The following is a 20,476-nucleotide window of genomic DNA, read 5'->3' as shown; positions in this document are numbered from 1 at the left end:
TTGAGAAACGACCTGGGAATTTTACATCTCGAATACGATAAAGACACCTAACAAAAAAAAAACAGTGTAAATAGTTTTGCCCCTATCTTTCCACGACAATCAGCTGACAACTCACAATGGGTTCATAGATTTTGGGGTCAGCAGTATAAATGATTTACCGTGTATGAAACGTTGCGAAAGACATTTCCATTAACATTATTGTTTTTCGTCTTTCAGGGACAAGCTAGAGATCTGAGTACAGCAACTGGAATAATTTATTAAGACATTATCACAATGCTGTAAGCGAGGAAAGTTATACGACAAATGTTGGGTTTTGCACTCCAGATGCATTGGCAGGGGTACCTCCGGACGTTCGCCGGCACCTGCAAGCGATAATTGTGGTCAGTATCATTGCCAACACGAGACCTGCAACAACTCCAGCGATGATATACACCAAGAAGTCTTCCACGGATGATGGGATAAGAAGCGATCCGGAAGATACAACGAGATTTGATCGCTCGTTCCGATTCCCAGCGTCGTCGAACGCGACCACTGCAAACGTGTACGTGATCGACCCTGGTAATTATAAACAAAAACAAAAGAGAGTTTGACATACTTTTCAAAACAACACTGTAGTTGTAAGATATGAATGAACGTTATCATTAACCTTATCAGGGCCGGCGCAGTGTTTTTAAAAGTGTGGGGGCCCACTTCCGGGTTTCATGACCTAACAAGCCAAAAAAAAAAAAAAAAAAAAAGGTCCACAGCTCATCTCTCCCCGTCCACTTCCGGGTTTCTTTAGCTGACAAGCAAAAAAAAAAAAAAAAAAAAAAAAAAAGCCCTCAGCTCATTCTCTCCCCTCTCATTTCCGGGTGTTATAAAAAGGTTTTCAGAGAAAACACATAACCTTACCGCCGCCATATTTCTAGATCTCTATCTATTTCTATTTTAGTGCCACTTACGTACTTCCGGGTTGAAAAAAAGTCACCTTATGTATTCCTTTGTATGGTGCACAAAAAGTGGGGGGCATCCCACGAGACCGACACCCACGAGTCATACGGTCCACGAGACCGACATCAATATTAGGTCCATGAGTCATACAGCCCACGAGTTATACGGCTCAGGAGTCATACAGCCCATGAGTTCGACACTACAGACAAAAGGCTCATGAGACCGACACTAAGCAAAAATAGCCCACGAGACCGACAGTAGGCAAAAAAGGCCCACGAGACCGACACTAAGCTAAAAAGGCTCACGAGACCGACATTAAGCAAAGAAAGCCTACGAGACCGACAGTAGGCAAAGAAGGTCCACGAGACCGACAGGATAAACAGCGCCATCTACATGTCAATCACCTGTACAGGGTGTTCCATGAACGGAAAAATAAACATACTGGCGGGTGTAATTTCGTAACGCTATCAATTGAAAGATGGTGACCATCTACATAATTATGAACGTCATCAAAATGTATTTCTACATACTTCTGGGGGGGGGGGGGGGCAAGTGTGTCAGGGAGCTACATTGTTATCAAGTAGAAAAATTGGATTGTATTCTTCATGCCCCCGAAAATTAATATTCTTCATCCCCAAAAAAAATAGACAAAAAAAAACCACAAATGAATTTAAAAGAGGACAATAACGATGTATGGATTAATGTTAGAGCTTTGATACTGCCATCGTGCTATTCTTAATAGGCTTTCCCAGTTTTTAGCTAGAAGATGGACAAGATATAAATTTAAATCTTCTCTTTCCCGATTCACTAGTTGCTTATTCTATGTTAGATATTCTACCCTTCTGCTTTGACGTTTTGCAGTCAAATCTATTTGTAATTTTCTTTGTAACTATAATGTAATTCTACTGATTAAAACGTTTTATATCGCAGGGATTCACCTCAATTTTCTGGCTTGTGTTATTCTCCTCCGAACAGTACATTTTATCGTAAAATACAATAGCTGTTTTCATGGATGCATCTGGTTTTTTTCCGAATCCCTAACGCTCCCTTAATAGACGATTACGTTATTTTTTATTTTTACTTAATACTAAATCAACACCCTCGCAGGTTTATTGTGGAAAGATCTGTTGCACACTTTTACTGTACTTTGTTCATTTTTTTTTCACAAACACACACTCATGCAAACACAATTAAAAATCCTGATAATTTCGGGGGGGGGGGGGGCAACTGATGGGGTAACACCCTGTCGGAGATGGCAACTCTTCTTTTCCAATTCTCATATCTTCCTATGCTATTATCAGGACACCCTATACAATTTATTGGTCTATAGGTGGCGCTGTTCATCCTGTCGGTCTCGTGGGCCTTCTTTGCTTAGTGTCGGTCTGGTGAACCTCTTTTGCGTCATGTCGATCTCGTGAGCCTTGTATGCGTAGCGTCGGCCTCATGGACCTTTTAAGTGTAGTGTCGGTCTCGTGGGCTTTGTTTGCTTACTGTCGGTCTCATGAGCCTTTTGTGCGTAGTGTCGGTCTCGTGAGCCGTATAACTCCTGGGCTTATTTTACTTGATGTCGAACTCGTGGGCTGTATAACTGGTGGGCTGTATGACTTGTGAGCTGTATGACTCGTGGGCTGTATGACTTGTGAGCTGTATAACTTGTGGGCTGTATGACTCGTGGGTGTCGGTCTCGTGACGTGCACCCCAAAAAGTGTGGGGGCCCGAGCCGGCCCTGCTTATTACAATAAGGGTGTGCACAGTTCTGGTCGACGTGAGGATTTAGCCTTTTACGTTTTGCGAGATATTCAGAAACCACTCTATAATGTCAAAGAGCATGTAATTCTAAGTCTAGAGGTATCAATAGTTTACGTATTTGATGATAATTGGTTTGAAATGGCTGAGATATCCAAAAACAAGGTGAAACAAAGAGATCCTAATAAAAGGCGTGGCCTGTCGCCTTTAATTATTATCACTTTTTTAGAAATCTCAGCCATTTGAAAACCAATTTTCATCAAATAAACGTTGAAACCTTTTTAGAATTACATGCTCTTTCATATTTCATGAGAGGCTTCTCATTATTTCACTTAGGAATGTTCAAAACATGAATCCCCACCTCAACAAGTTCTGTACTGTCTCTTTATGTTGGGGCTAGAAAGAATCATTCAGGTTTTTTGGTTGACATTCATGGCAATCTGGTGGCACTCGTGGCAGTGTCCGACAGAGTTCTGACTCGATCCTTCGTACATGTCAACAAACATTATATATGAATAGCAGGAATGGTTTTATTCGTCTCTGGCTGTAAGCATCGTTTTAATACTCCATCAGTAGGAAAGTTTCTGCGTGGTATCAAAAGTTTCATCTTTTATCATCATGTAATTGACTGCGGCACGGCGACAGAGCAGATTCACTTGAATACGCACAGTTCTCCAGCCTATACGCAACACATGAATCTAAGCATTTCTTTTTTCTTTTTTCACGTAGGCCAACAGATTTGCTTTTGAATGTTCCCAACATTTTTTTCGAGGTGTTTTGGATTTCATACGACTACTTATCAACTTTGTATTGCACGGTTTCAAAGATTATAACGTAAATGGTATCTGTCTTGCTATAGGTAGGCCCTTCCTCACTTTTCAGTTTAATACGTCATATTTTGCTGATAGGAAATACAATTTTTGTACAAGTAAAAACCGATTGAAGTGTGAAAACAGCTTTGAAGGAGGCACAAATGTATATCAGGGCAGATGAGTGATATCTGAAATTTGTTTACAACCAAGTATGCATTTACAACAATCATGTGTGTATATGATCACATATCCATATACAAGTTGAAAAACAATTTCATCTACATATTATGTATACTCACCAGCTGAGGACAAATTAGATACTTATTGATAAGAATTCGTACACAATGCACAAGTAAGCACACAACTCATAAAATGTAATTTCATTACCCGTTTGATTGACGCGGATAACAAGGACTTCCACATGACCTCCCGGAGAGGGTTCGGTTACGTCACCCGAGACAAACCAATCATCGGGCACCGTTGGATTCTCTTCAAAGTTCTGACGCAGGTCCGTGAAATTTGTGGAATATCGTATTTCATAGTACGAGGCTGGAAAAAGCAATATATATGTGTTGATATAATAGATGAAAAATAAGCTGATGGGTATACTAGCTGGCGGGTATACTAACCATGAGAATTAAAAATGAAGTTCGCCCACATGACCAGTTTGTGTTATTTCATGTATTGTGATTCTGACACATCAAGCAAGAAGTGATACGTTATGATGACAAATATGCCATTAACAATAATGTTACATATTATTATGTAAACATCAATACAGGAAATTGAATTAAATTGAAAATTAATGCCCCATAATCATCATCTGGATATTTCATGAATTATATTGTCCGGCTGTTACGAAATATTCATATCTATAACCAAAGAAACCTGCAGGGCCCAGGACGTCTTTAAAATGGTAGTCTCCTGTGATAGTAATGCACTGATAAATCTTGATAATATAGCTTGTGCCTCCTTCTGACAAGAGACGATAGGGAATAAGCCAAAGTAAATTTGTCGATGTCCATACCATTTCCTACTGAGAGGTCATCTCCAGGAGCAGTGAAAGTCAAATTGACCGTCTGTGTCACTGGGTCAACATGGGTTCCTGAGAGGTCGACAATTCTTGCTGGCGGGTAAAGATCGACCGCACCTATATATACAAATATAAAAGTGCAGATTACGTTTGTGTGAAGTCTGTATCAAATTTTATATTGTTATAATTCTGTTATGGATTATAAGCGTGCATTATTTTTGCTCCTGATAAATCTCTGTATACAGGCTCTACGAAACAGTTAGCCGTCTGAATAGCGCCGATGGTGAATGGAACATAATCTGTATTAGATTACAAATTTAATGATGAGGTTTTTCTGTGCTGAATAATCAGGGTTAGTTTTCAAACCTCCAACTTCTGAAAACTGTCGAAACCTGGGTTTTTCCCCTACAGTATAAGAATATTGGAGAATAGAATTATACCTGCGTCACACGTGGTTGCGTTCCGGCACTCGAAGCTACCGCCAATCGTTTGTCTGTTGAAATTTCCCGTCTGCTCGTACAAGATTTCCAGTGGTTTATAGACGCCGCCTACGGCAGGATTTGCAGGAGCAGGTGCTCCGGTTGTCACCCCTACCGCGACTCGAGTGCCGTCTTTCGCCACGACTTCAATCTGTGAAGAGAAAAGCGTGACAGTTACGGTGAGCATGGTTCAGAAAACGAAAGGCTAATTCCTGTTATGTTCATTGCTCTTTGTTTCTCTGACGAGTATCCCCAGTGAGTATACTTTTAATAATCTTGAATGTATCTTCGTTATACTTGCAGTCCGTGGACACCGTTATCGGAATACTTTTTTAATGCTTCTTCAAAATTTCACTAGTCATAGTCAAAGTGTCATCACGTACTCGTATCGGTAAAGTTTTTAAAAGTCCTTTGTTTTTTCGTGGTTGGTTTTCTAATTGCTAATGAAAGAAAGTATTTCTCCATGTCATCTCCAAGACACTTGTCTTAAATCTAAAGCGTAATGCGTGCACACACAAACCTCTACGCCGTAACGCCCCGCTCCGTTGAACTCAGTGAAGTAAGCAGAGTATGTTCCGTCGTTGATTCTAGAATCGGGCCCGGCGCCATTATCCAAGGGTCGCAGGACTGTTTTTTCGGCGCCACCGTTCAGAGAATTAAGAGTGACAGTTGCTCTGACATCAGCGTCAATGACAGGTGCCGAACCTTCATGGGATAAACCATAAAGCCATGTGTGATTATGCACTGTATTACATGGAAATATTTACATTCTTGTCCAATTGACTCTATATTACATGAGTTTGTGTTTTGCTGTGTTTGTTTTTGTTTTCCATGTGACAATATGGCTGGATGGTTGATGTTCATTATTCCGTAGGTTCGTCAATCCAGAAATGAAATAAGATTCGTTATTCCGAAAAGGAAAAGTAGGTGCATACTGCTATTTAAAGAGCCTTTGGAGCTACAAATCTTATTCTTTTTTTCCACGGAATCACGATTTTTTTTTTCATTCTCGGATTAATGAACCTCTGGAATAATGATTTGTAAGGGCGCTGTGGCATAGTGGATAGGACTCCCGACTTCCAGTCGGAGGACCCGAGTTAGATTTTCGACCAGTGCTTACGTCCGTGGACGAGATGTTTTTACCCATTCTGTCCCCTCCACCCAGGTGTATGAAATTAGTACGTGGCAGGGCAGCACTGAAGGGCTACCATGTAATGCTCCGTGTAAGATGAAGCTATGATCATTAACACCACTGCCATTAATATTTGATTCTAGTCAAATAGTATACACCGCTTAAGTCGTACCTCTGAACACCATCACGTAGAGAATCTGTTTCTCAGGCGGTGAGACATACGGTAGTGCCCACGCGCTGGTGACTTCTATGGGAGTGGCACCCGGTAGAACCCTCGGCTGGAAGATTACGTTGAAATCTCTGGCATTCTCGTCGTCGTTAGTAACTTCCAGTACCCACTGTCCGGACTATTTTAAGAAAGCAGGTTCAATAGTTTAAAAATGCAGTGGAATATTCAAAAGATTCTGTCACAATATTCGATTTACGAAGTGTACAGGACAAGTAGGATATCACAAACAGAGATCCGTAATGTGTTTTGATCTGGCTAGGCTCCAAAGAAAGCGATTCTATTCTGGTTTGCAAATAATATCGTGATAATAAAATAGGTGTTATGATGTTCATTCGATGAGAATGTTAAGGTTTTCATTCTTTATGTCACTAGGGTACACATTCCCTAAATCTCTCGATTTGGCACTGATATATGTAAAAAGTAATATTTGTCCCCTGGCATGCTCTCTGAAAGATGTAAGTCCAGTGTTCTTTCATGATGCTTGTGGTTTTCTGTATATCGTTGTCCTGTGGTGTGAAGTCGCCAATTGTTGTTCTCGTCTCGACCAGGGATGGCACCACCCGAACTTTAACCATTCATTACATTTGAATGGAATGCCCGATTTTCTTAAACTAAAGTGATGTGTTCTGCTGATAATGCTATATTCACTTATATTTTACATATATTTTCTGGTCATAACTCCCCTTTTAACCTAACAGGGTCGGGGGGCAGAATCAGCCCCCCCCCCCCCCCCTTGACGTTTCGCGCTATTATTCTGTAACGCGAGAAGGCCTCGTCGCGAGGCTTCTTGACTTTCTTCGTTCAAGTCTCGCGCAACTTTTGAGACCAAATTTGCAACGTCCGCGCACACTTTTTCGAAGCCACGCCCATTTTTGTAACGGCGTGTCGCCCCAAAACGGGCACATTTTTGTGATTTTGTGTACATTTCCTATGGAAAACAGTGCTTTGTCATGGAAGTCTTAAAAAACTGATTATTTTTGCAATTAATCACTTTTATTGATCAATTTTATGCTAATTATGGTAGAAAAGTGGTCAGTGACAATTTCCAATAAAAAACAAAGAAAAAACAAAAGCTTAAAAACAAGGAAATACATAAGAAATTCTGAAAACAATAAAATACATAAGAATTGAAATGAGTTTTGGAAGTTTTGTGATGTACAATTGTTGAATATGCTAAAATAAATTTACAGACCAAAAAGTAGACTCGCAATCCTTTTAATTAGACTAAAATATGATCTTGAGCTTAATTTGCATAATTAATTAATTAAAATTAGAAATTGTTTAAAAAAAATTATGACACAATCTTGTAGATTATGACGTGGGTGTCACGCATGCCAAATTTCGTCGCGATCGCACCACTGATGGCCGAGATCTGGGGGGGGGGGGCCGGAATCCGCCCCCCTCCGGTTTTAGCATAGCCAAAAGAGCCCGGCCTGATTAGGGTTAAAGTGATGACGACACAAATATAGAAAACTTGATACTGACATTACATGTAGTTCCAGAATTTTACGATTCCCAAAGATTCCACCAGTCCGGTGGGACACACCAGACATTGCAGGAAAAGTTTTTATTATCAATGAGAGGCAGTGGCGTATCTAGGGAAAACGGCGCCCGGGGCAAGCGCGAAAATTGCGCCCCTAATTTCTGAAAAAGTGTTCAACCCCAAACCCATCCCGGTAGGGACTTTTAAAAAGTCTACATGATATGCTTTTTGAAGCACTTAAAAGGGGTCTTTTGAGGGTGGTTTAAATGTAATGAATTTAGATAAATTTTGGCGAGCGAGCGCAGCGAGCGAGCCGAAAAGTTTTGTATATTTCCGCGTCATCATCACGTTTTGTTCTTATCTTTTTTGTGTGTGATAAATTTTGGCGAGCGAGCGCAGCGAGCGAGCCGAAAATTTGTGTATTTCAGCTTACAAAACATGGAATTCTTGTCATTTTTTGCTTATTAAATCTTACAATTCTAATCAAGAAAATTAATGGTAACGGCCTTATAGATAACGATTTATACCAACAAACTGAGGACTTGAAAAAATATACTCCAAATTAGTACGCGCGTGTGAGCTGAAATTTGTATATTTCCGCGCCATCACCACGTTTTGTTCTTATCTCTTCTTTTTTTTTGGAGAAATTTTAGCGAGCGAGCGCAGCGAGCGAGCCGAAAATTTCTGTATATCAGCTTACAAAACATGGAATTGTTGTCATTTTTTGCTTATCAAATCTTACAATTCTAATAAAGATATAGTGACGGCCTTATAGATGAGGGTGATTTAAATGTAATAAATTTAGATAGATTTTGGCGAGCGAGCCGAAAATTTGTGTATTTCAGCTTACAAAACATGGAATTCTTGTCATTTTTTGCTTATTAAATCTTACAATTCTAATCAAGAAAATTAATGGTAACGGCCTTATAGATAACGATTTATACCAACAAACTGAGGACTTGAAAAAAATACTCCAAATTAGTACGCGCGTGTGAGCTGAAATTTGTATATTTCCGCGTCATCATCACGTTTTGTTCTTAGTTTTTTTTTTTGATAAATTTTGGCGAGCGAGCGCAGCGAGCGAGCCGAATTTTTTTTTTTGTATTTCAGCTTACAAAACATGGAATTCTTGTCATTTTTTGCTTATTAAATCTTACAATTCTAATCAAGAAAATTATTGGTGACGGCCTTATAGATAACGATTTATACCAACAAACTGAGGACTTGAAAAAAAATACTCTAAATTAGTACGCGCGAGTGAGCCGAAATTTGTATTTTTGCGCCCCCCCCCCCCCCCCCCCCCGTAGCCTATGTTCGACACCTTTGGCGCCCTCGTTTGATCCAATAGGCGATCGCTTCAGAACGAAAGAAATAAAATTGCAGCCGCTGCTCCGTGTAACATTTTGCCTTCTAACGATGGCATGTGTGAACACAATATACATTGTCATTTTGTCCGCGTCATCATCACGTTTTGTTCTTATCTTCTTTTTTCTCTTTATATGAATTTTGGCGAGCGAGCGCAACGAGCGAGCCAAAATTTCAGCTTACAAAACATGGAATTTCTGTGTGAACACAATAAACATTGTCATTTTTTGTTTTCATCTTGTTTGATTTGGTTTTCTCCCCCCCCCCCCCCCCCCACCCCCCGTTCTCCCTCCTTCCCGGTCCGGGCGAGTTTTTTTTTTTCTTCTTCTTCTTCTTCTTCTTCTTCTTTTTTCCCCTTCTTTTTTTCTTTTTCTTCTTCGTTTTTTTTTTCTTTTTTTTTCTTTTTTTTTTCTTTTTCGGCGCCCCCAAAAAGTGGCGCCCGGGGCACGTGCCCCCCTTGCCCCCCCCCCCCCCCCTAGATACGCCACTGATGAGAGGTAAGAGGTTGGTGTGCTGCATTTACATATTTCATTAATTTCAAACAATAGGTTTGAAATTACATACATATATTCGTGTTTATGTAGACGTGTGTGTAAAAGAGAACACAGGTGTCACACTGTCCTGAAATTGAGCAAAGACGGACTCAAAATAACGGTCATTTTCAAATTCGGCTCTTAAACTTCCTGTCATTTATGAAGGCATCTTAAGCAATCGTATGACAGCCCATGGAATTTTGCTGCTCCCTCAGCAACTTCGTATTGGGAGGCAAAATCCTTGGCAAGCCAAAAATAGCCAGAAAATCTTATGATAACGATTCACATCTTCGTGTAACCTTCTACGGTGTTTCGAGTGTCATCGTGTGACCTTCGGTAGGCATCGTATTAACTTCGGTTCCTTCTGTACCAAGGAGCTAAATGGGCACAAATTTTGCACCAACAAATGAATGTGTTATAATCAAGATGGCGCGCAGAGGGTAAACCAAGTTCGGGCCAATTTCGAGTGAAATGGAAAAATCTAGATACCTTTGTACCTCTTCTGTCAATTTTAGAACAGTTTGACGCCGCCCGACAGAGTGGCTTCGTGTGCATGGTAGTTGGAAAATAATTCAAGGCCACAAGTACAAGTTTTCTTGAGTCATTTATATCGCCTGGATAATTCCTTACTGTTGTGTCCTCTTCTCGAATGTCAAACTGAATCTGTGTGAAGGATGGATTTGCTGTGATGACACCTGAAGAGCTGTTATACGTAAGTCCTGACGGACTTGTGAGGATCACGTCGTCCGGATCGAGTTCTCCTGTTGTAGAGCTGACAACAGTCGTTAGTCCGCCAGTCAGAGCAGGCTCCACGTACGACACTGTTTTGTGGCTCTCTCCACCAGGAATTCCCACGAACTCGGAGCTAGTCGTAACTGAAGCTGGCGTAGCTTGATGGACATTAATTGAAGACGTAGGTAGTATTATTATCATGCATGGAATCGTTTTAAGAAGAGGGAATACTGGCTAATTGAAAGTAGTCACAACTATACACATTGCCTTGAGGAGGTGTGGGGAATAAATACTTTCACCTTTCTTCTGGAGCTTACACATGTAGATGTGAACTCAGCGAACGAAAAATGTAAGAACACGTCGGTGAATATCGCGGAATCTCAGACAATCCTGAATTATTTTCATTTTCTCATGAAACACCATAAACCTCGATGACAGTGAAATACAATCATCCTTGGGGGTGTTTCATCAACGCTTGTCAGCGCCGACCACTGTCGGCGCTGACCAATTTCAGCAAAATCCTTGGTTTTGATTGGCTGAGATGCTCTGGTCACTGACTGTTACTATGGTGATTCAATTTGTCAGCGCCGACAAACGTTGATAAAACACCCCCCTGATCGTCAGTGTACTATTTCCTTTAAGGAAGGAATCAAATTTAAGAGATTATCTGTAGATTTGTGTACACATTATATTGTTCAAGGACTGTTCCGATAAGAATGTATGGAAGTGCAGCAGAGAGGGACACTTTTATAGTGACACACAACAGGCAGGGCACAAGGCTTAGAAATTTGAGGTCAACCTGAAAATGGAATGAGGATTCGGAAATCAATAATTAGGTTCAGTGAAATTGTAAATGAACTTGTGCTTGAGTACATGTACCAACGTTGCTAAATATTGGAACTTACCTCCGGTATCTGACGCGCACTCAATGAAAGACAGAAGGATGCCACTGGAGCTATCCAAGTGAGAGAAATGTTTCCCATTTGTCGCTATTGCCAACTCTTCCAAATCTGCGTCCGCATTTGGACCAACAGCAACAGTGCACACTCGCACGTTGGCAGCCAGAACCTGGACATAGATCAAGAAATCGACTCTACAGTTACCACGTCAAACAATACGTGCGTTTCTTCTTTGATTTCACGGACACTTCCAATCCATCTGGAGACCAAGTAGTCTGGGTGCCAGAGGCTGGACTTTGTTTTGCCGTCTGCCCGATGTTTTTGATGGTTTAATCCTATTTCCAGGGTGCTGAATCCGAATCTTAATGATGCAACTAGTGTTTATTGCATCCTTGAGGGTTTTGTTCAAGTTTAGATGTTATTCAAGATCGCCGCTGATTCCGAAAACTAAGATACCATTTTTCTGAGCACATCTTCAGCCCCCATTCTGAATGTCAAAATGGCCGTCATTTAAAAATAGGCTTTGGCCTATATCTTGACTTGTAAGGGATGAAAGTCATATAAAATGGTGCACTACCCATGTTTCTGATATCACAGATTTCTCTGAAATCATCACTTTTGTTGTATCTCATCAGGCTTGGCAGTCATTTTGAATTTCAATTAGAATATGGCCGCCAATTTAAAGTAGGCTTTGTCTTATATCTCGATTGAGTGATGAAAAACATTTAGAATGTTGGCAATACCAAGTATGTTTGTGATACCACAGAATTTATTTCAATCATTACTTTTGTTCTACCTCTTCAGGCTTGGTGGCCATCTTGAATTTCAACATGGCCGCCAATCTAAAATCGGCTTTGTCCTGTATCGCGACCTGCAAGTGATGAAAGGCACTAAACAAAATGGTGGCAAAACCTATACAGTGTATATTTTTGTGATACCACAAATTTCATTAAAATTATCTTTTTCATTCTACCTCCTATCACGTTTGCCGGTCAGTTTTAAACTATGAAGAAGCCGCTGTGTAGCGAGACTTACTGTTTTTGTTTTGTTAGTTGCAGCTTCATTGCCTTGGTCTTTCGCATATCTGGTTTGTATTTCAAAAAGAAACCACCTTAGAGCTGGTCATTGTTGGTGGAGAACTGATTTCTTCGAGAGAATGAGATATTATGGCAGCAATACTTTTCAAGTTGTGAAGTGAAGCTAAGTTTTTAAGCAGTCTCTATTTTCTCTAAATAAGTTTCTGTGAGACATCAAATCAAATGCAGCATAGTCAGATAGCTCATTAACATTTCCTGATGCTATTTGAACCTTGTCATCATGGATCTTAAGTTTGATGACATGAATTTTCTACTCATTGTCTCACTTTCAAGTCGATGAAGTCCACCACTTTTGGCATCGTAGCAATGAAACTCACAGCTTTTAACCTGTGAATATCCAACAGTTCATGTCAGGTGATGCAAAGTCACATTGTGTGTGCTTTTTTTTGGGGGGGGGGGGTGGTACAACGAGTGTATTACATGTGACAATGATGCTTTCCTAAATCTTTTTATTACAGTTGTCTGCAGCTTGTCTTTATGTACAACATTCTTATAACAGTCATGATGGTAAACTGACTGAAAATATTGCTCTTCTGAAAGACCCTGTCACATAGAGGGTGAGAAGGTTGCTTCTCCAAATGAGGCTCCCTTGTTTGCGTGGTCAACTCTTTGATCGCTTTCAGACTCTCTTGGGATGATTTGGGCGTCAGCTGTGGGCCTTCAGCCAAACTTGGAGCATATATGATGCATTTTGCTTTGTATTTTATGTGCATCTCACATTTTCACCTAAAACATATTTGCATCTCTTATGCAGGGAGACTTAGCAGAGTAGTTCTAATATGTTTCGTCTTTATCAAATTTTATGTCTAACGTCTTTTCCAAGGAAAAAAACAACAGCTGTTAGTTTCGCACACAACTTGATGTTGATAGACACATGAGTTTCAAAGGCCATCAGAGTAAACTTCCATTTTTTTTTTACTTTTGAGACCAAAAAGGACCATACACGTGACAGTGTAGCCTAATCAGAATACTTCCAATGTTGTGAAATGCATCCAATCAGAGTTGATATTACCAGATACACATTTCGGTGAAGCTCCAAAATGAACTTCCTCTTCCAAAAATTATTTAAATCAATTTTCAATCAGGTGAAACTGCACTGAAAGGCAGCACTTCTCCATACTTCTTCACACTTCACATTTCACACTTCTTCATACTTCATGGAAATGGAAACATGAATGAATGAATGAATGAATGAATGAACATGAATGAATGAATGAATGAATGAATGAATGAATGAATGAATGAATATTTGGGTCATATCTAACCTCTACATCGACGGAGTCATAGGACTGGTGCGGTCACAATCAACGAAAGCCAGTCACCCGTGCCTTGCATTATTGCAGAGATCCATCTCCCAATGAAAGGATATTGCAATTCAAAACCCTTCTTCTAAGGCAGATACTTGCTTTGATGCTCAATGCATTTTACGCCACACTCAGCCAATTATGTTATAAAGACGTAGGCCTATGAATTGTGATGAATGTAAAACGTACATTGTTGCTCAAAGTGTTCCACAAAATAACAAGGCACCTAGTGAATAACTTTAGTGTTTTGTATGTTGTCATCCCATGCCATATTCACATGGCCAATATCTGTCAGCACGTGGTCATTTCACCATATTTCCCCTCGCCATCCTGCCTCATTACACTTAATGTAAATATTGTAAATGCAATCATCTTTTCCGTGTACCCTGCAAGTCACAACATTGTCATTTGTCATCCCTTTCCTTTGTCCATCATGAACCTCACTGTGTTAACAAAATATGTAATCTATGTGTGGTAATTTTCAAAGAGGCGTGCTGCTTGCACTGAAATCTACATTTATGCTGATATCAAGCTGGGGATTTAAAATGTTGAACAGTGCTGATATCTGGAGATGCTAACATTTGTAGTCATAGTTATATGCAATTTAGATTGTAACTCTGAAAAGCATCATTTCAATAACATCCTCTTTAACATAAGCGGAGGATTATCATCACTTTGAATGCACCCTCAAGAGTCCAGAACATGATGAATCAACTCTAAAGACGGTCATATTGAATATAAAGATGTTACAATGTATCATATACTAGTAATTTTAAACTTTGGAGTTTAGGTACTACACAGTGTGTGTGTATTCTAGCTGTCATTCATCAGTGTCCCTTCTGATCAAATTCATTTTTTTCTCTTTATATTCATATAAAGAGAATCTTATATCTTTATATTCATATTGAATATAAAGATATATTCGGATGTACACACTGTATGTTCTATTGTCTTGTTAACAAAGAGAAATGACTGTATTTCATTTGTTTATTATGTATTCGATGCAGAAAATTCTTAATAAATTCATTTGAATTTGAAAAACGAAGATAGCCTTAACTAGAAAGGCAACAGATGTGTAAAGATATATTGCTAATATAGACGACACGCATTATCACGGGTACTATGTTTTCACCAACTCTGTGATAAGAGATAGTGTTAGTGCTTGTTGGGATGGTGGCCGTTTAGAATTTCAAAATGGCAGAAAATTGAAAAAAAAAATCTCTGATATCACAATTAAGAGTATACTCAAAATGTCGAATGATCTTTATTGCTCAAAAGCCCACATAAGGGCAAAAAATTGCCACAAGTACCTGAATGGTTGTCATACTAGAATACACGACGGCTGCCAAAACTGAAGAGGTAGAACACTGATGATTTAAGTAAACTCGATGGTATCACAAACATGTGTACTGTCACCACTTTAAAACCTATTCATTACTCAGAAGTCAAAATATGGGACAAACCTATTGAAAATTAGTGGCATATTGAAATTGAAGATGGCAGCCAAACCTGATGAGGTTCAAAACAGTAATTTTGTTCACAGACATGTATATTGCTATGTAATCTTTTATACAAAATTTTTATGGTTTCCATCTCTCACAAGTCGAGAGACAGGACAAAACCTATTTTAGATTGCCGGCCATATTGAAATTCAAGATGGCCGCCAAGCTTGCCGACGGAGAAGAGTGCATGCTATTGGTGATGTAGATAAACTCTGTGGTATCAGATAGATAGGTGTTGCCAACATTTTAAATACTTTTCATCACTCAGTCGAGATATCAAACAAAACTATTCTGAGAATAATTCGGGCCCATCTTCAAATTTAAGACGGCCGCCAAGTCTGGTGAGATATAACAGAAATGATGATTGAGATTCAATTTAATTCAATTCATTTATTTTCATACTTGTCGTATATGAATATTACATCAGAAATAATAATACAAGTTCTTTTACCTTGTAAACAATGTGCAAAAAACAAACAATATACATGGTAATAACACATCAATTGTAATGATAACTGGTCGAAATCGAAATGTGGTTGAACAAAGAGAAGTATGAAGGGACCTACACGAAAGCAAGCTTGTTTAGCTGTAAGCCCCGAGTAATCAGGGTTGTGAAAAAGAAATGGAGAACGGATAGAAGATAAGACCAGACGAGTTAATGGTACCAAATGAGAAAAGCGGATGAAATGAAATGAGATGAGATGAAATCAGTGGTATTATAAATATGAGTTATGAACCATATTATATGATTTTCATCCCTCACAAGTCAAGATATAGGACAAAACCTATTTCTAAATTTGTGGAGATGAAGATGAGAGAAGGTCCCCTAAATTTCGGAATCAGCACCCCCAAATTGAAAAGTCAGCTTATAAAATCAATTTAGGCACGAAAGTCCAACTGGAGACAACACGGCTTGTACTTATCTGAATGATGAAAGCTTTAAATCCTTGAGAATTTTGAGATATCTAAGATGGCCGCCAAAAATTGGATTCCATAAATATCCTTTTCAAAGACGAAAAGTTTAAAAGTTTGCTGGTTTTGGCTATTTCAATGTGCATTCATAATAACACTCAAACTTGGGAAAAAATGCAAGTTGTCAATGTTTTCTTTAAAGTTAAAGGGATAGTACAGTATTGGAGGAGATGAGAATTGGGCTTTTAACTTTTTGCAAGATACCAAGAAAACACTTATGATATAGTACAGAGCATACCATTTTAAGAGGAATTCAAAGTGCATTTGATGAAAATCAGGTTGGGAATGACTGAAACGTTGAAAAACAAAGTAAAACAAAACGATCGTGATAAAATGTGGGTCCCACATTTTATTAGAATCACTCTTTTTTGGATATCTCAGCCATTTCAAAACCAATTTCCATCAAATAAACGTTGAATTCCTCATAGAATTACATGCTCTTTCATATTTCATAAGAGGTTTCTCATTATCTGACCAAAAAATGTTAGAAACCTGAAATTAGGTCTGAACCAAAACTGTACGATCCCTTTAATGTGCTCAGTCATGCATGACATTTATCAACACGTTTAGTTACCAATTTAAAGAAAAAGATTTCTCCTTCTTGTCCTTTCCTCACAACCAACATTCCATAGTTGCCGATTATGAAGTAGTAGCCTTGTAAAGTGACATTACCTATTTTATGTGCACAGTACAGGCACTGTACATTGTATATATATATATATATATATATATATATGTGTGTGTGTGTGTGTGTGTGTGTGTGTGTGTGTGTGTGTATGTGTATGTGTGTGTGTGTGTATGATTATGTATGGAAATAGATAAAGCCATACTTGCACTGAAAAAAAAAAATCGTAACATATTATAAAGAGAAATCGTTGCTTTCATTACCTCATCCATTGCGTGTGCAATAGTAACAGCACCGGTCTGTTCACCGTCCGTAATCAAAAAGAACCGTCTTCTAGAGGGGACGCCGTCTTCCAGGAGAGCAGTTGCTTCGAGTATTCCTTAACATAACAAGTGGACATGGAGAAGATGAGATATTATCAGTATGTCATATTCATTTCAGTTTGTCAACTTCTGCAGAAAACGGAAGACCACATTCAATTTTGAATATAAAAACAATTATGCTGCAATCACCTGCAATTTCTCTCTCGCATGCTGTCTCATGATTACACTACACATTAATTTTGTTTACTATTTGAAATAATCAAATTTGAGAATTCAAATCCGCATAAATTAATGCATTCAAATTCTATTTCCATGATTTTTATGCCACATAGCTTGAGGTAAAATATCGCATTGAGTCGACAGAGAGCAAACTATGCTTTTTGATATCAGAGGAGTTTGGGGATCGGGAAGAAGATCATGTACCCATTACCCCTATACTGTACATGTCCCCGAATCGATAATTGTATGCTGATTTATATATATATATATATATATATATACTTAGTATATATATATATATATATATATATATATATATATATATATATATACTTACTTCAACAATATATATATGTATATTATATATATATATATATATATATATATATATATATATATACATATATATGTATATAGCACAGTTACACAAGAGTGCATCATAGTGCTGGACACGTAGCTCACCTGCTCCAATATTGGTGCTGCCTGACGCTGTGGAAGGGAGAACATTCTCCAGGGATGTTCTGGTTTCGGGAGAGTCAATCACAGTTATGGGCTTCAACACCGAGGCATAGGTAGCAAACTCGACGATACCTACCCTAGATCCGTCGGGAAGTACATTTTTGATGAGATGTAACGACGACTGGCAAAATAATACATAAGGAAAGAAAAGACATGATGGCTCATCACTTTAACTACAGGCAAAAGTGATCAGCCTGCCTTCCTTGTGCTTACCATTAATAACTGCAGACCTATAATGCATTTCTTACTCTGCCTTTTTTCCCCCAAAGCATTGCTATAAAAAAACTGGAAATTTCAAAATTCTATGTACAAAGTATATGGTAAGTTATGAGGGAATGGCATGCTCACTTTGCCAATTGCATATTCATATTGACTGTTCAAAAACTGTCCCCCACCAAAAAAAATAAATAAATAAATAAAAAACAATAATAATAATAAATAAATAAATAAATAAATAAACAAATAAATAAAAATAACGAAACTTAAAAGTGTCATATTAACTTCCTTATTTTTCATCCGATTTCAATCAAATTCATACAGTTGAACTGGTAATATTTTACTCTTTCTTATCAAACTAACTTATATATTTGGACTGGATTTCCTCTTTAAGGCAGGAGTTGTGGGGCCACGTTTTTGTTTAGAACGGATTGTTTTCCTTTTCTTTCTATCAGCATATTAATCCTGTTTTACAAAAGAAATAGTTTTATTTTTATATTTAGGGAAGGTAATCTAGAATAGCCATTAATAAATTTCCTTCTTTACTATGTCTGCAATTTAATCTCCTGTCATGCTAATTCTCTCACTGACATTCGACCCACTAGAAATGGTTCGTTCTATTCCCAGCGGGTGTATGCCTACACCTTGTGCTCAGTACATGTTATGGACGTACACGAATATGGTCTCGTATACTTCAATGCATTAGATATTCATCCCGCGAGATGGATTATAGCGAGTTATGTCAAGCCCAACCATGGAAAGTATGCAGTATTCAATTCCAATTTACAAAACTTTATTTAACGTTTTGATAATATCATGAAGATCACAAAAGCCGATTACCTAAATGCAATCAAATCTGACACCTGTTTAACTGAATTACTCGTGGTACTTTATAGAAAAGTTGTATTTCCTTATTTTCCACCTGGTTTAAGAAATATTTCATTCAAATGCCATTAAAGGTATTATACCTTTGTAATTTGAAATTAACATCATTACAGCGTATAACGCCAACCGTGACACCAGTAAGGGTGTGGTTTACAGGTGCGATCCCATTTAGGGTAAAAAATTTGATGTGCCGTAATACTAGTACGTCATTTAGGGTCCAGTTCAGATGTGTTTGGACTCTGGTCGGTTTATAACTTGTCTCAGAACAACCCCGTAAAAAACACACTTCATAGTATCTTCTCAACAGTTTTTTTAGATATTGTGTATAAATTCACCTCTTTCTCGCCTATACAACTATACAACTAAGCATGTCAAGTCATCCTTTAGTGGTTTCAATGAGGTACTTTCCATTAGTAGTCAAGTATTCATGGTGATTTTTGTAATGTGTATTCTCATCTTCTGTACGACTTCTATTAAGTCAATAAGCACTAACGGTACTGACCGTTTCATCAAAAACAAGGAGGTTGGACGCATCGCTCCACTCCATTTTGTTAAAACATATGGTCTAGTAACTATATGCTTCCTGATGAAAACTAAATTGTATTATTCATGGTTTATACCCACGTACGGATTACAACTGCCAGTCATCAATTTTTCAGTATGTGTGGGGCCCTTTGTACACCGGTGTTGCACCCTAGACCTCGCGAGATAAGGAGTGGAGCGTTGAAGGGCGAAAGTATTACACTGATGGATTGTCCCGACTAATATAGGTCTATATATCGTTTTATAGTAGACGTCAACCGTACCTGTCTCAGAAGTTCTAGTCTCTCCGGATTATTACTCATTGAACCTGATGTATCCAAGATTAAGATCGTAGTGGTTTGTGGGCTGTCTTTCAAAACAATGAATTCAGGTGTGGTGTCATCTCGTAACACAGGGTCAATATTATCGGTTCCTTCGAAGTCCTTGTGTTCCATGATAACCTTTCGAAGTAGTTTGAAATAAGGTGAGGAAAATGGACATTTCATTAACGTGAGTTGGACGTATGGCCTTTAAAGGCATAAATTACCTTTTGGAGATGAAACAAAAACCCAGCAATGGTGCTTTAAAATAGTTCTAAAATATGAGTTAGGGATAGCAACAACCACTGTAAAAATTTGAATCGGTAAAATCAATGTTAAGTATTGTTAAATATACCAAATGTGAACAATAGTTATAATACGAATGTTTCCAGATTAAACCGTCTACAGTTACGGTTTATTGAGAAAAATACAGATATCTCCTTACATTTTAGGCTTTATCCAGAAAATGTTATATGATAGGATGTTTTTTGGTACAACAAACCTACACATATGCATTAAATGTCATATCTTAAAAATTTTCTGAATCATTGTTTCCAAAGGTAAACAGGACCTTTAAAGTCAGGTGACTGTGTTTGCAA

At 38.4% G+C, this 20,476-nt stretch overlaps 1 protein-coding gene across 1 annotated transcript; it reads right to left on the bottom strand.

Annotated features, from left to right (window-relative positions):
* Nucleotides 1-292: 292 nt before the first annotated feature.
* On the bottom strand, nucleotides 293-20,012 carry LOC139725376 (calcium-activated chloride channel regulator 1-like). Its single transcript, XM_071636460.1, has 12 exons — nucleotides 19,842-20,012; nucleotides 17,878-18,055; nucleotides 17,137-17,252; nucleotides 12,170-12,244; nucleotides 11,380-11,542; nucleotides 10,373-10,632; nucleotides 6,305-6,479; nucleotides 5,521-5,705; nucleotides 4,962-5,151; nucleotides 4,516-4,638; nucleotides 3,876-4,037; nucleotides 293-555 (listed from the first exon to the last, which is right to left on the bottom strand). Exons 1-12 carry the CDS (start codon nucleotides 20,010-20,012, stop codon nucleotides 293-295), a joined length of 2,061 nt encoding a protein of 686 aa, XP_071492561.1.
* Between the last annotated feature and the right edge of the window lie 464 nt (nucleotides 20,013-20,476).

Source organism: Diadema antillarum, unplaced genomic scaffold (genome assembly GCF_040938485.1).
Source record: "Diadema antillarum isolate AM-2024a unplaced genomic scaffold, OU_Dant_1.0 seq00000035_RagTag, whole genome shotgun sequence".
NCBI lineage: Eukaryota > Metazoa > Echinodermata > Echinoidea > Diadematoida > Diadematidae > Diadema > Diadema antillarum.
This window is presented reverse-complemented; position numbering and strand designations above follow the sequence as displayed.

Bases quoted from the DNA above. Each gene is read 5' to 3' on its own strand.
- LOC139725376 (XM_071636460.1), bottom strand. From the start codon at position 20,012: ATGGAACACAAGGACTTCGAAGGAACCGATAATATTGACCCTGTGTTA. The intron at 4,639-4,961 runs GTATAATTCTAT...TTGTATATATAG, and splicing joins CGCAACCACGTGTGACGCAG to GTGCGGTCGATCTTTACCCG. The intron at 556-3,875 runs GTAATGAAATTA...TATAATTACCAG, and splicing joins TATCCGCGTCAATCAAACGG to GGTCGATCACGTACACGTTT.